The 12396-nt window shown below is 36.1% G+C and overlaps 1 protein-coding gene across 1 annotated transcript; it reads right to left on the bottom strand.

Annotated features, from left to right (window-relative positions):
• Positions 1-2684: 2684 nt before the first annotated feature.
• LOC100027112 (protocadherin beta-15-like) lies at positions 2685-9850 on the bottom strand. Its single transcript, XM_007473778.3, has one exon. It carries the CDS (start codon positions 7152-7154, stop codon positions 4785-4787), a length of 2370 nt encoding a protein of 789 aa, XP_007473840.1. The 5' UTR covers positions 7155-9850; the 3' UTR covers positions 2685-4784.
• Between the last annotated feature and the right edge of the window lie 2546 nt (positions 9851-12396).

Genomic DNA, 12396 nt, shown 5'->3' with positions numbered 1-12396 from the left:
GCCTGCATAATTTCCATTGCGGTGACTGGGTGCTCCATAGGCATCCTTTCAGTAAGAGAAAGTCCTGGTAAAAATCTGCCCCAGTTTCCTGGTTGAAGAAACTCTGAGTTCAATAGTTCTATTTCCTCATATCTTGTAGGGGAACGTCCCTTCGTCCCTGCTAAGTCTTTAATCTCTTTCCTTCCCGAGGTGACTTCAGCATTCAGTTTGCTTTGGGTAATGGCATCTGCTAAAATTACTGTTCTTTTAAGCGCATCATAAGGGTACATAGCTAACCATGTGACCTTAAAGAGGAGTTATACTTTTCAAAGCCCTGGCAGAATTAAAACATTGCCTTAAACAATTTTAGGCACGGAAATTTTATGTTCCTAGGAGGCTAGAGCCAGATTCCCTTTGAAGTTAAACATCGAAAACAGCAGTTATTGTGAAACAAAAGAAAAGAATGAAAGGGCATTGTTTCCCTTCCCGTATGTACTTAACTAATATTTAATAAGTAATTTATCAATAGTTTACTGATCACAAGTCTACAAGTGTTGATAAATTTTCTTGAAGTTTCCAACTTCAAATTCTCCCTAATGTACATAAGAAGTTAAGGTTTTAGAGTAAATGAGCATTTCTTCTTAACTTTCTAAAACACAAAGAAAAAACTTTTTTAGAACATGATCTATAAGAGTTTTTTCAGCCACCAACTTTTATTAATTCCTTTGGATGACATTATTTATTAAGTTCTCATGACAGTGATGGTGACCAAACTAGCAACAGGTGTGTGTGTGTGTGTGTGTGTGTGTGTTAGTCCAAAATTTTGACCAAGTCTATTTAATCAAAATGAAGGAATAACCATAGAAAAATTCAATGTTAGAATCAGAGAGGACATGAATAATAAGCTCATCTAACTTCCTCTTCCATATAACTAATCTAAGGCCTGAGTGAGGGAAATTATTCCCTCAAATGATATATATCTAACTAGAACAGAGAAAAAATTAGGTCATACATATGTACAATGAAAATAACAGTAGTATTAGGTTAATATATGCTCCATTTTTTCAGGATCATTGACTCCATTCTCTATTTCACTCTGCTATAGTCAGTCCCATATTGATTTCATTATAATTTCTCATCTTAAATGCCATTATATATATACATATATATGTATATACACATTTTAAAATTCACTTTGATCCATTAGCAGGGAGTAGCAAAGTCATAGATTTCGTTCATAAAAATGTACCAATTGAGAAAAGGGGATTTCAATGTACATTGATATAAGTAAGTGAAAATTGAACTTTTATAGAGTGAAACATTACTTAAGATCAATATTTATCTTCAAATAAGAACCCACATTTTGCTCAATTTGGCCGATATGAAAATGGAAAATTATTCAAACTGAATTGTATATATTTTAACTTTTCTAGGTTTTCTGCTTTTTTGGCCATATTCTTTAGCTTTTTCATTTCAATTCCAAGATCATATCAGCTAAGGATAGAAGTGAAGAGGTTATATAAGGTGGTCTATCTTTGGCTCTTTATGCAATTTACCTATGTATACTATCAATTTTGAATTGTCCAAGTACACGGTGACATTAATGCTAGAAAGCATCCCCAATAACACTATTAAAGGCATCATTTGAATATTTATACGAAAAAGTACTTTTGAGATAATAGAGTATATTCCTGATTTTTGGCTTATATTCTCATTAGTTGATGCTAATTTTATGCCTATGTACCCAAGTCACTGCTATGTTGAGCTGGGAAATCATATAATCAGTCATGATCATTATTAAAATAGAATATAACATATATAGATAAATCATGTTACAAATATGAATTCATCCCATTTCACTAGTATTTTATGAGATGATACAGAAAAAGGCTCAGCAGTATTGTGGACATAACAAAACGTTGAGATCCTTATCCAATAGTGATAATACATGTTCTGTTAGATTTTTTTAAAAAGAGGAAATATTTTTCAGTATACTTCAAGACTGGTTGAAATGGAAAAAAAGTAAAAGGACAATCAAAGGGTTAAGAAGAAGGAGGAGATTGTGATAAACATTTGACAGGTTACTTAGATAACCCCTAAAGAGTAACAGAAAGTATATAATAATTTCAGTAAAGTGGAAAAAAAGATCACCTGTCTGTGTATTATCAACAAAACCCAGCAGAAGGAGATAGGAAAGGAAATTCCATTTTAAAATGACAAGATGCATAAAATATCTGGAAGCCAATAAACAGACTCAGACCAAGGTAATTATATGATGGCAAATATAAAATAATCTTTACAGAAATGAAATAAGACAATATGAAAGAAATTCATTGTTCATGATTTGGCCATGCCAACATAAGAAATGTTATTATTGAAATTAATTTAAATAGTGCCTTGCTAAACGATGACTAAAGGATTACTTTATAAATTCAGAGAGACCTCATTACAAAATTTATCTGGAGGAACTAAAGGTCAAGAATTTCAAGGAATAAAGAATACAAAGGAAGTTACAAAGATGAGATCAGAAAAATAATTTGATATGGATTAAAAAAGAAAATTGTTGATAACTGTACTTGATTAAATATGTGAGAGCCAAAATCAATTGAGACATTATTGGAATGTTTGCTAGATCAGATCTAGTGTAGGTAAAATTTTCATAAAAGCTACTAGGAAATGTTGAACAAGAATTGAGAAACATTACGTTTAGATCAACAGCTTGCACCATTTATTAGAAGAAACACCAAATGAAAACATGACCTAGATAACCAAGGTCCCATGAAAAACTTAGAAATAATTGAAGGAAATATCATTTGCAACTATAGTTGCAATACAGTTGCAAAAGTCTAATATCTAAGATACAGGAAATTGATACAAATTTATTAAAAAGCAATTTCCTAATAGATAAAATGTAGATAAATAGGCAGTTCTCAAGGGAAGAAAACCAAGGTATTGGATAACAATCATGTGGGAGTTTTCCAAAACACTAATAAGAGTAATTAAAATATCTCAAACTTTCTACTTCTTGTCCAACATAATAGCAAAGATGACAAAAAATAAAATTATTATTGTTGCAGGGGTTCCAGGAGGACAGACACACTAATGCACTGTTAATTAATCTTTGAAATGATCTACCCATTTTGGATAATAGTTTGGAACAATGTGCAAAAAGTTTCTAAATTATGCATTTGCTTTAACACAGAGATACATCCACTAGGCATATCCCCAAACAGATCAAATACATTGGGAAAGAATATGTACAAAATTATTTATAGCGCAACTTTTTGTTCATATTTTAAGAAATAAAAACATGTTGATCTAATTTAGATGCAAATACTATTGATAAAAAAGTACTCTAGAGGATGAGAGGGGAAGTAAATCAACAGTTATAGTAGGTCTCTCCATTTTGTATAATGATAAAATAGCAACACATTAATTCATGATTTTAAAAAGTAATAATTGCAGAGAAATGAAGCTATATCTCTCTTATGTAATTGTATTTTGTTCTGAATAAAGAATAGCCATAGCCAGTTGAAAACCAGTTGCATCAATTCAGATTATGTAACTATTAAAGACAAATTTATAATACTTTCAAGTATTCTGTTGAGTAGAAATTTGAGGGAAATATCTGAGCTTCAGAAAAATCAATAACTTGTGATACAGGTGTCTCTACAATAGGATAGTATTAATGCCTCTCCTGTACTTTGCCCTGTTCAGGTCATGGAACAGAAACCCAGGTTTTCCCTCAGGAGATCTAAAGACTTTCTTTAAAATGCCCATATAATTATTGAGGACCAAAACCAAAAACATTTTCTTTTAATAAGTTCATAACTGTTTTCTATTATCCTGAAGGGTTACTTAGAGCCACTTGTTGTAAGGAACATTTACATAAAATCAACCTAAAAATCAAAATGTCAAAGTCAGGTATTTCAAGCTTTGTGTGGATATGGGTGTGTTTATATCAATAAGCTTCTGAATATAAGTTGAGTTTAAACATGAGTTGGAGTTAGTTTTTACTTAGTAAATGTAGGGATAGATTAATAAATTATTCCTGGTAATAGTAAGGATTAAAGGGAAAGGTACCAGGTCTTACCTAGATATTCCCATTTCCTTGTCCTTTGTAATGTATTTATAATTTTTTCCATCACAGTATGCTAATATTGTTAATTAGCTACCATGAAGATATTGTTAGTTTAATATCTTATAGGGAAAAGTACCATTAATTATGACTGTTTTCAGTCAACTCTGCCTCTTTGGGAAGCCTGACCATTATTCAGAAATTTCTCTGACATTTCACTGTGGTAATACTTGAAATTATAGGTAATATATTCAAGAGGAGAGGGGAAGAAGGGACCTCATAATCACTAGCTTCATTAACACAATCCTATAAAATAGAAGTTCAACCCAAAGATAAATAAAAGGGAAATGCCTAAATGGATTATGAGATATGAGGCTTAAAGGTAAAACATGTAATGATTGAAATTTCAAAGGAAACATAATCTACTTTCTATTTTACTCTTTTGGATAGAATATAATTGTAAAACACTATTTAAAATGTGCAAGCTATATAGAATGTTACCTATTCATTTAATTAGCCAGTCAAATATTTTACCCAAAGTAAGATCACTAGGAAAATTTCAGAACGAATAACACTTTTCACCACATTCTAAGACAAACTTTTGTTATCAGGATCAAAGTTCCCCCTACCTAGGCAAAGATGAAAGATGAAAGATTCATTAAGTAGCAGTAGAAATGGGTTTACAAAATGATGACATTACATTTCTGTTGATCAGCTATTATAATACTTAAGTAAGCATGTAGCTATTTCTAAGGGAAGGATTTTCCTCTGAGTCCCTGCCAGCAGCTTGAGGAGGGACAATGGGTAGAACAGGCTTTAAGAATTTGAATTCACTGGTCCCCGAGTTACTGGTCAGACACACCTCATACTGGTAGCTGTGGGACAAGGTTCCTGTCCCAGTGACATCCACCAAGTGGCCTGGGAAGGGACCATTTGAATCAAATCGACTACAGTCTGTGGCATCTCTTTTCCCCTTCCACAGGCGTACACCAATAAACATAAGAATAGAGACCAGAAAAAGAAAGGAGATGACTGCTAAAGAAATGATCAAATAAATGGTGAGGGAGTCAACCTGGACCTGCTCCTTGGGTGCATCTGGGAGTTGCAGGTAGGGTTCAGAGAAGCCATCCACCAAGAGGACATTCAGGGTGGCCACTGCAGACTGAGGTGGCTCCCCATTGTCTTTCACCAGCACCAGGAGCCTCTGCTTGGTGGCATCTCTGTCACTGATGGGCCTTGCTGTGCACACTTCCCCATTGTGTGCCCACACAGTGAAGAGTCCTGGGTCTGTGGCCTTGAGCAGCTGGTAGGAAAGCCAGGAATTCTGCCCTGAGTCTCCATCCACAGCTACTACCTTGGTCACTAGGTAACCAGGCTCTGCAGCCCTGGGCACCAGATCATTGCAGGGAGCTGTGCCATTCTGCAGTGGATATAGCACAAAGGGAGTGTTGTCATTCTCATCCAGGACCACAACCTGAACCAGAGCCTGGCTGCTCAGAGCTGGGGAGCCTCCATCAGTTGCAGTCACAGTGAACTGGAAAGCTTGGATGGCTTCATAATCCAGAGATCTCAGAATATAGAGATGACCATTGTCAGAGTTGATGGAGATGTAGGAAAAGAGGGGCAGATCTCCAGTTACAGGAGACTGAAAGGAATAGGTAATCTTGGCATTGGTTCCTGAGTCCCTGTCATTGGCCCTCACACTGCCAAAGTGGAGGGCTGGAATATTGTTCTCCTGGAGGTAGAAGGCATAGGCTGTCTGAGTAAAAGCTGGAGGGTTGTCATTGACATCAGAAATTAATACAGTGATATTTCGCTCAGTTGTGAGCCTGGGAGTCCCCAGATCAGTGACAGTAATGGTGATATTGTACTGGGATCTACTTTCTCTATCCAGAGGGCTCTCCGTTAACAGAGTGTAAAAGTTGTCTACAGATGGTTTCAAGATGAAAGGGACATTTCCCTCGATAGAGCAAACCATTTTCCCATTGTCTCCCGAATCTTGATCTCGAATCTTCAAAACAGCTACCACGGTTTCAGGTGAATTTTCGGGAATAGGGCTGGTAAACGACGATATGGCGAGTTCCGGGGCGTTGTCGTTTACATCTGTCACTTGGACCACTACAGTACATTTTCCTGAAAGACCCCCTCCATCTGTGGCTTCAATATCCACCTCATAAGATTTAATTGCCTCAAAGTCTAGTTTTCTTCTCGTTCTAATGTCTCCTGAGGTGCTATTTACTTCAAAAGTACTTACAATTTCTTCGGAGCCTTGAAAAAAGGAGTATGATATTTGCCCATTGTTTCCTATATCCAAATCTGTAGCAGTGACTGTGGCAACCAGGGAGCCAATAGCGCCATTCTCTGGGATCTGAACATCATACTGAGCCTGGGAAAAAACAGGAGCATTATCGTTGACGTCTACAACCAAGACTCTGATTTGAGCTGCTCCAGACCTGGGAGGGGACCCTCCATCCAGGGCAATGAGAGTTAAAGTGACCTCGGGCTGCATCTCCCTATCCAGCGCTTTGTCCAACACCAGCTCTGCGAACTTCCTTCCATCTCCGCGAGCACGGGTTTGAACGTGGAAATAGGAATTCAGGCTGATTGTGTAGTTCTGAATATTATTGCTTCCTACGTCCAAATCTTGCGCATTTTTCAGAGAAAACACAGACCCGGGGAGGCTACTTTCCGGGACATTTAGGAGCATTTCAGTGTTTGGGAAAACAGGTGAATGATCGTTGATATCTTGGATCCAGAGCTCAGCGTGAACTATCTGAAAGGGATTTTCCAGTAAGATCTGAAAAGGCAGCAGACAGGGCTCCGTGGGACCACACAGCTCCTCCCGGTCCAGTTTCTCTCTCAGGAGCAGATCCCCACTCCCCACGTTAAGCTGAAAATATTGTCGATTGTCCTCGGAGAGGACACGGGCCCCCCGAGCAGACAGTTCCCTCACCTCCAGCCCCAAGCTCTTTGCCACATTAGCCACAAAGGAACCAACCTCCATTTCCTCTGCCACAGAAATCCTGTTTTTAGCTGAGCCAGCCTCACAAACGCACAATAAGAAAACAACACATATCACTTGCCTGTTCGGCTTCATTATATCCTGAATGCCAGGTCCCTTCAGTGAAAGAAATTTCTCCTTTTCTTTCCAATTCCAATCGTCAGGCTTGTGTTGTTGTCTCAAGAAGCTCGGGTTTGAGCTCTCCGTTCCTCCTTATAAAGCTTCCCCTTCTGAGTTTTTTCTAATTCAGTATTTCCTCGGATGGGTGGTGAGGTGAGGCCGGGCCTTCTTTAGCCTACAGCACCACCCAGTGTCTGAAAGGATAACTTCACATTCTCCCCCTGAAAGCTAAATGCAAAAGGAATTTACACAAATTCACAAAAGAGCCCCAGAAAAATGAGCTGGGGGGTTGGGTGGGGAGGAAGGGTTTCATGATCTATAATGACAATCAATAGGTACCCTACCTCAGTAAGTTGAATTCCATTTGCCAAATCAGTGATGTAAGTCACATATTACACTAAAAATAGAGTTTACCATTACTTCCAGGAGCAATTTTTTCATTTCATGGCTTAAGTTTCTCAAAGACATTTTCATTTCCAATTCAATTGTCTAATTGTCTTCCAATGGGTTTAGAAAATATCTATTAAGCCAGTGATTTTCAGTTGGCAAGCGGGAAACCCAAATTTAAGTCCAGAATTCTGCAGAGGCCAGTTAAAGTGTTCTGTGGTGGCTGAGAGCTAGGAAACAGTACCCAGTGTTGCTCGATTGTAGAAGGACACAATTTAGAGACATAGAAATGGCATCTATGAAGGGACAGGATTCTTAGTATTTTTAGACTGTGGTTTTTCTCATTCAGCTCTTATTTGAAGCAATATGAGGTATTTTCCATTGTTGTATAAAGAAAGGTGATATTAGGTGGACTAGACACTTAGAACTTCTCATTCATTTCTTCTGTTGAGTTGAAAAAGACATGGGAATATAAGAGTTTCCAAACTAAGAATGTTTCGTTTGAATTCTTGCTGATGGAATTGATTAATTAATCTAATTAAATAATATGAAGCTTTTTATAGAGTTTTGCATAGGTCTTTTCAAAGGACTTTTTCATTTGACCCTTAAAATTTTACTAATGAGGAAGTGTAGGCTGAGAAATGTTAGGTGACTTGCTTACTGGGACACAAATAGTAAGTGTTTGAAACAGAATTTAAATTCAGATTTCTCTGATTTTATGTGGAGTATTTTATTCTCTATGCCAACTAGCTGCTACAACGAATGACAATATATCTACAGTAAAGCAAACTGTCTTCCCTTTTAAGTCTAGAGAATCATATAGTGAAAATGCCAATAAATTTCTTCAGGATAGTCAGTTATAGATTGGTCAAGTTGGAAAGGATCTAGCTTAGCAGCAATATTGTGGCCATGAGAACATGGTTTTCAGCCTGGTTTCAGTCTCATTGAAGAGTTTCAATGAGTTAAAAGCCTAGCCTATGACCTGGATAAAGCGTACAGATTTTACATCACAATCATTCTATCTGCTCAAAATATATTCTCATTTCCTCAAACAGAGTAGCATGACTAGATGGCTTGAAATTTTCCTTGTATTTTTGGCCTTCAGAATGCTGTACATATCCTCAAATGTCTTTATTTGTAGGAAAAGCAACTGATTCCAGGAACCAATGTCTCAAACCCAAACTTAATATATCAGAGAAGAAGAAAGAGGTATATTACCCTGAGTATCCAATTTTACTATGTATCCTAGAACAAGATGAAGACACTGTTCAAGTCAGCAAGTAGTAAATTTAACACTATAATTTTCTTTTTGCCCAGGGCTTTATTCAGCAAAGCACACCATTACTGAACCTCATGACACATTTGTATAAACAGTTGATACAGATGATTATGGAGTTTTGAAAGTCCTTGACTGCCATAGCTACACTTCAGATACTTAGAAGGGAAGCCAGTGACTAGGGAATCACTTTCTGGTATCTGTAGTAGAAGTTTGTCTTTTGAAAATACTCAGAACTGGCTAATGATGTCTTTAATCATCACTTCGGCTTCATGTGATTATCAGTAATTATTTCATAGATGAAAGTATATAGAAAAAACACAAAAATCTTTGCTGGCATCATTCCCTATGTATGAATGCCCCTTATTCTGCAAACTTCAACATTGGTTTTTAGAATAATGGTCCCAGTTTTCTCAAGACACCATTTTCTATAAGAGGACATGGATTCTAAGCTCTTCAAATTCTTACTGACCCACCCATACATATATGTATGAAAATACATATCGATGACAATTCTCTTATGACTTAAAATAGTATGGAATTGCCTGAAGCTTAGAAAATAGAAGTGATTTGTCAATGGTCATACAACTAATATGTCACAGGTGAAATTTGAACCCAGATTTTACTGAGTCCTTGACTAGCATTCTCTTTCCTGCTGTGCTATGCTATTCCCCACATATGTCTATGGAAATTGGTTTGTAAATCATATTCTGTTGCTATTGAAGACTGGAGAGTAGACCAAAAGTACTAACCTACTTAAGATTTTTTTTCATTATTTTTGTTGCATAGTAAAAAATGTCATCAAAAATTGTCAAGAAAAAAACAAATTTCAAACAAGGGATAAAATTTTACCTCAAACCTTTTGCTGAACCAAATAAATGAAGCAACAGCAAATAACAAGAGAAAATACTTTTATTCATTTTCCCTTTCCAGAACTGTCCAAAGTTTTCCCATCTTTGCTTATCAATACTTTTCTCAATACTCTTATTCTGGTCTTTTACTATTCTATACTCTTAACTCTTTTATGATTCCTTAGAAGTAGCTTTGTTCCCTCCCCCCCCCAAACATCATGCTCTTATAATGAATATATTTCAGATTGATAATAGAGGAATTTATTGTATAATATTCTAAGAGTATGGAAAAATAACCAATGTCATTGATATAGAAGCATTTTTCAAGAGAGAAAAACAAAAGTTCATCTCGAATTACACAACAGAAAAAAGGATTATGAGATCCTTATAAGACCTGAACTGCTTAAAGCAGCCAAAAATCATTTACAGACTTCAAATAAATTCATTAACTATAAACTCTGACTACTTAAATAACTTAATGCTCATTTTAATTACAAAGTTAAAGAACACTATAACCTATTTTTCAAGAATATAAAGTATAATATTTATAAGGCATGACAATCTGCTTCAATGGAGGTGAAAATATTGATTAAAAATTTCAGAATCAACTTTTATAGGAAGAATGATAAAATTATTTTTTATTAGACAAGTATAAATTTTATCATACTAAATAAGGGGAAATGAGGATAGCTATATCTTAACTCTTTATTAACTATTTAAAAAATCCTACTTCAAGCACATTCTTTTAAAAAAAACAAACACTACTTCAAGTAGAGAAGAAAATTGATGTGCATTTCATCTCTGTGCAATTCTGCTTTAAACTGGATCTGTGTTTTTGAAGGGCAGGCTTTGTTATGATCACCTTTTACTACTCTAATCAGGAATTCTGGTGATAATCAGTTTGTAGAATTTAAACTATCTAGTTTTGGAATCACTTGTCAGACACACTTCATACTGGTAACTCTGGGATATGTTCCCAGTGCCACTGATCTCTAGAAAGTAATGGTTGGTCTTGGAATGGTTCATCAATCACATAAAGACCAATATCTTTGGCACCCATTTTTCTAATATAGGTACACGTTGATGAACAGAATGAGAAAAAGGGAAGAGAAAAAAAGAGGCCAAAGAAATTATCAAGCAGAGAGTAAGGAAGTGAAGGTACATCTGGGAGCTGAAGTTAGTATTCAGAGAGGCCAGCCACCAGAACTATGTTCAGTGTGGCTTGTGTGACTAGAAGAGGCTGATCATTTTCCTTCACAAGGTCCAAGAGCCTCTGCTTGATGGTCTGTCACTGATGGGTCTTCCTGTTCAAACTTCCCCATTATCATTCCAAATGGTGAAGAGTCCTGATTCTAAGGCCTTGAATAGTTGGTAAGAAAGTCATGAATTAATGTTCCTTGTCCCATACAAGGCCACTAACGTGATCACCAGGTAACTTGGCTCTGCAGCTTTGGGTACCAGGTCATTGAAGAGAGTTATGCCATTCTGTAGAGGATACTGGATGAAAGGAGAACTATTGCTCATGGTCCAGAGTCAGGAACCCAATCATAACTTGGCTTTTCATTGCTGAAGAACTACCATCAGCTGGCCTTATAGTGAACTGGAAAGTTTGAATTGTTTCATTAACTAAGGATATCATAGGACACAGAAGATCATTGTCTTATTTATATGAAGATGTAAGAGGGGCAGGTCTCTAATCTTAGGAGACAGCTAGAAGTAGGCACTTTGGCATTAGTCTCTAAGTTGCCATCACCAATGCTGAAAATGTAGAGGGCAAGGCCATTATTGTACCAAAAGTATACAGTGTAGACTGTCTGAATAAACACAACTGGGTTGTCATTGACATCAGCAATCATCATTTTAAGGCTGAATTCAGTTTTGAGCCTTGAGAATCTCAAATTAAGGGCAATAATTGTGATATTGTACCATCTTTCTCTTTATCACAATCCCTTAGTTACTAAGGAATAAACATTCTCAAGAGAAGGTTTCAGGGTAAAAGGGAAGTCTTCTTGAATATAGGGCAAACCACATTTCCATTTTTTCCCTTAATCTTGATCTTGAATCCTGAAAACCACAAAAATAATCTCAAGCAAATTCTCTAGGATGGGCTGGTGAATGATGAAAGGGTCAATTCTTTGACATTGTCATTCAAATCTGTCAATTGGTCCAAAAGAACTTTTTTTCCAGAAAGATTCCCACCATCTTTTGTGTCAGCATCTATGTCATAAGTCTGAATAGTCTCAAAATTCAATTGCTTTAACAATTCAATTTCCCCTTTTTCCGAATTCAATGGGAACATTATAAAATTTCTTCAGAATCATAGAAAATGCAAAGATATTTTCCCATAATTTCTCACATCTGAATCTTTAGCCATCATGAAGGAACCTATTGGGATATTTTCAGAGACTACCTTTTGTAAGGTCCTAACAAACACAAGAGCATTGCCATTGAGGTTGATAATCAAAAACTAGATTTGAAGAATCCCAGACCTACCATCTACAGTCATGAGGATTAATCTAAACACAGACTCTTCCTATCAATACAATACATTATCCATCATGAGCTCCAGATACTTCTGCCATCAGTGCCATAGAGATTAGAATGTGAAAATATGAATTGAGGTGATTGTATAATTCTTTTAAAAAATTTTTCATATTCATGATGTTGTGGAAGAAGGCACATTTTTTTGAAATATAAAGAAAAT

This window comes from Monodelphis domestica, chromosome 1, assembly GCF_027887165.1.
Source record: "Monodelphis domestica isolate mMonDom1 chromosome 1, mMonDom1.pri, whole genome shotgun sequence".
Classification (NCBI taxonomy): domain Eukaryota; kingdom Metazoa; phylum Chordata; class Mammalia; order Didelphimorphia; family Didelphidae; genus Monodelphis; species Monodelphis domestica.
This window is presented reverse-complemented; position numbering and strand designations above follow the sequence as displayed.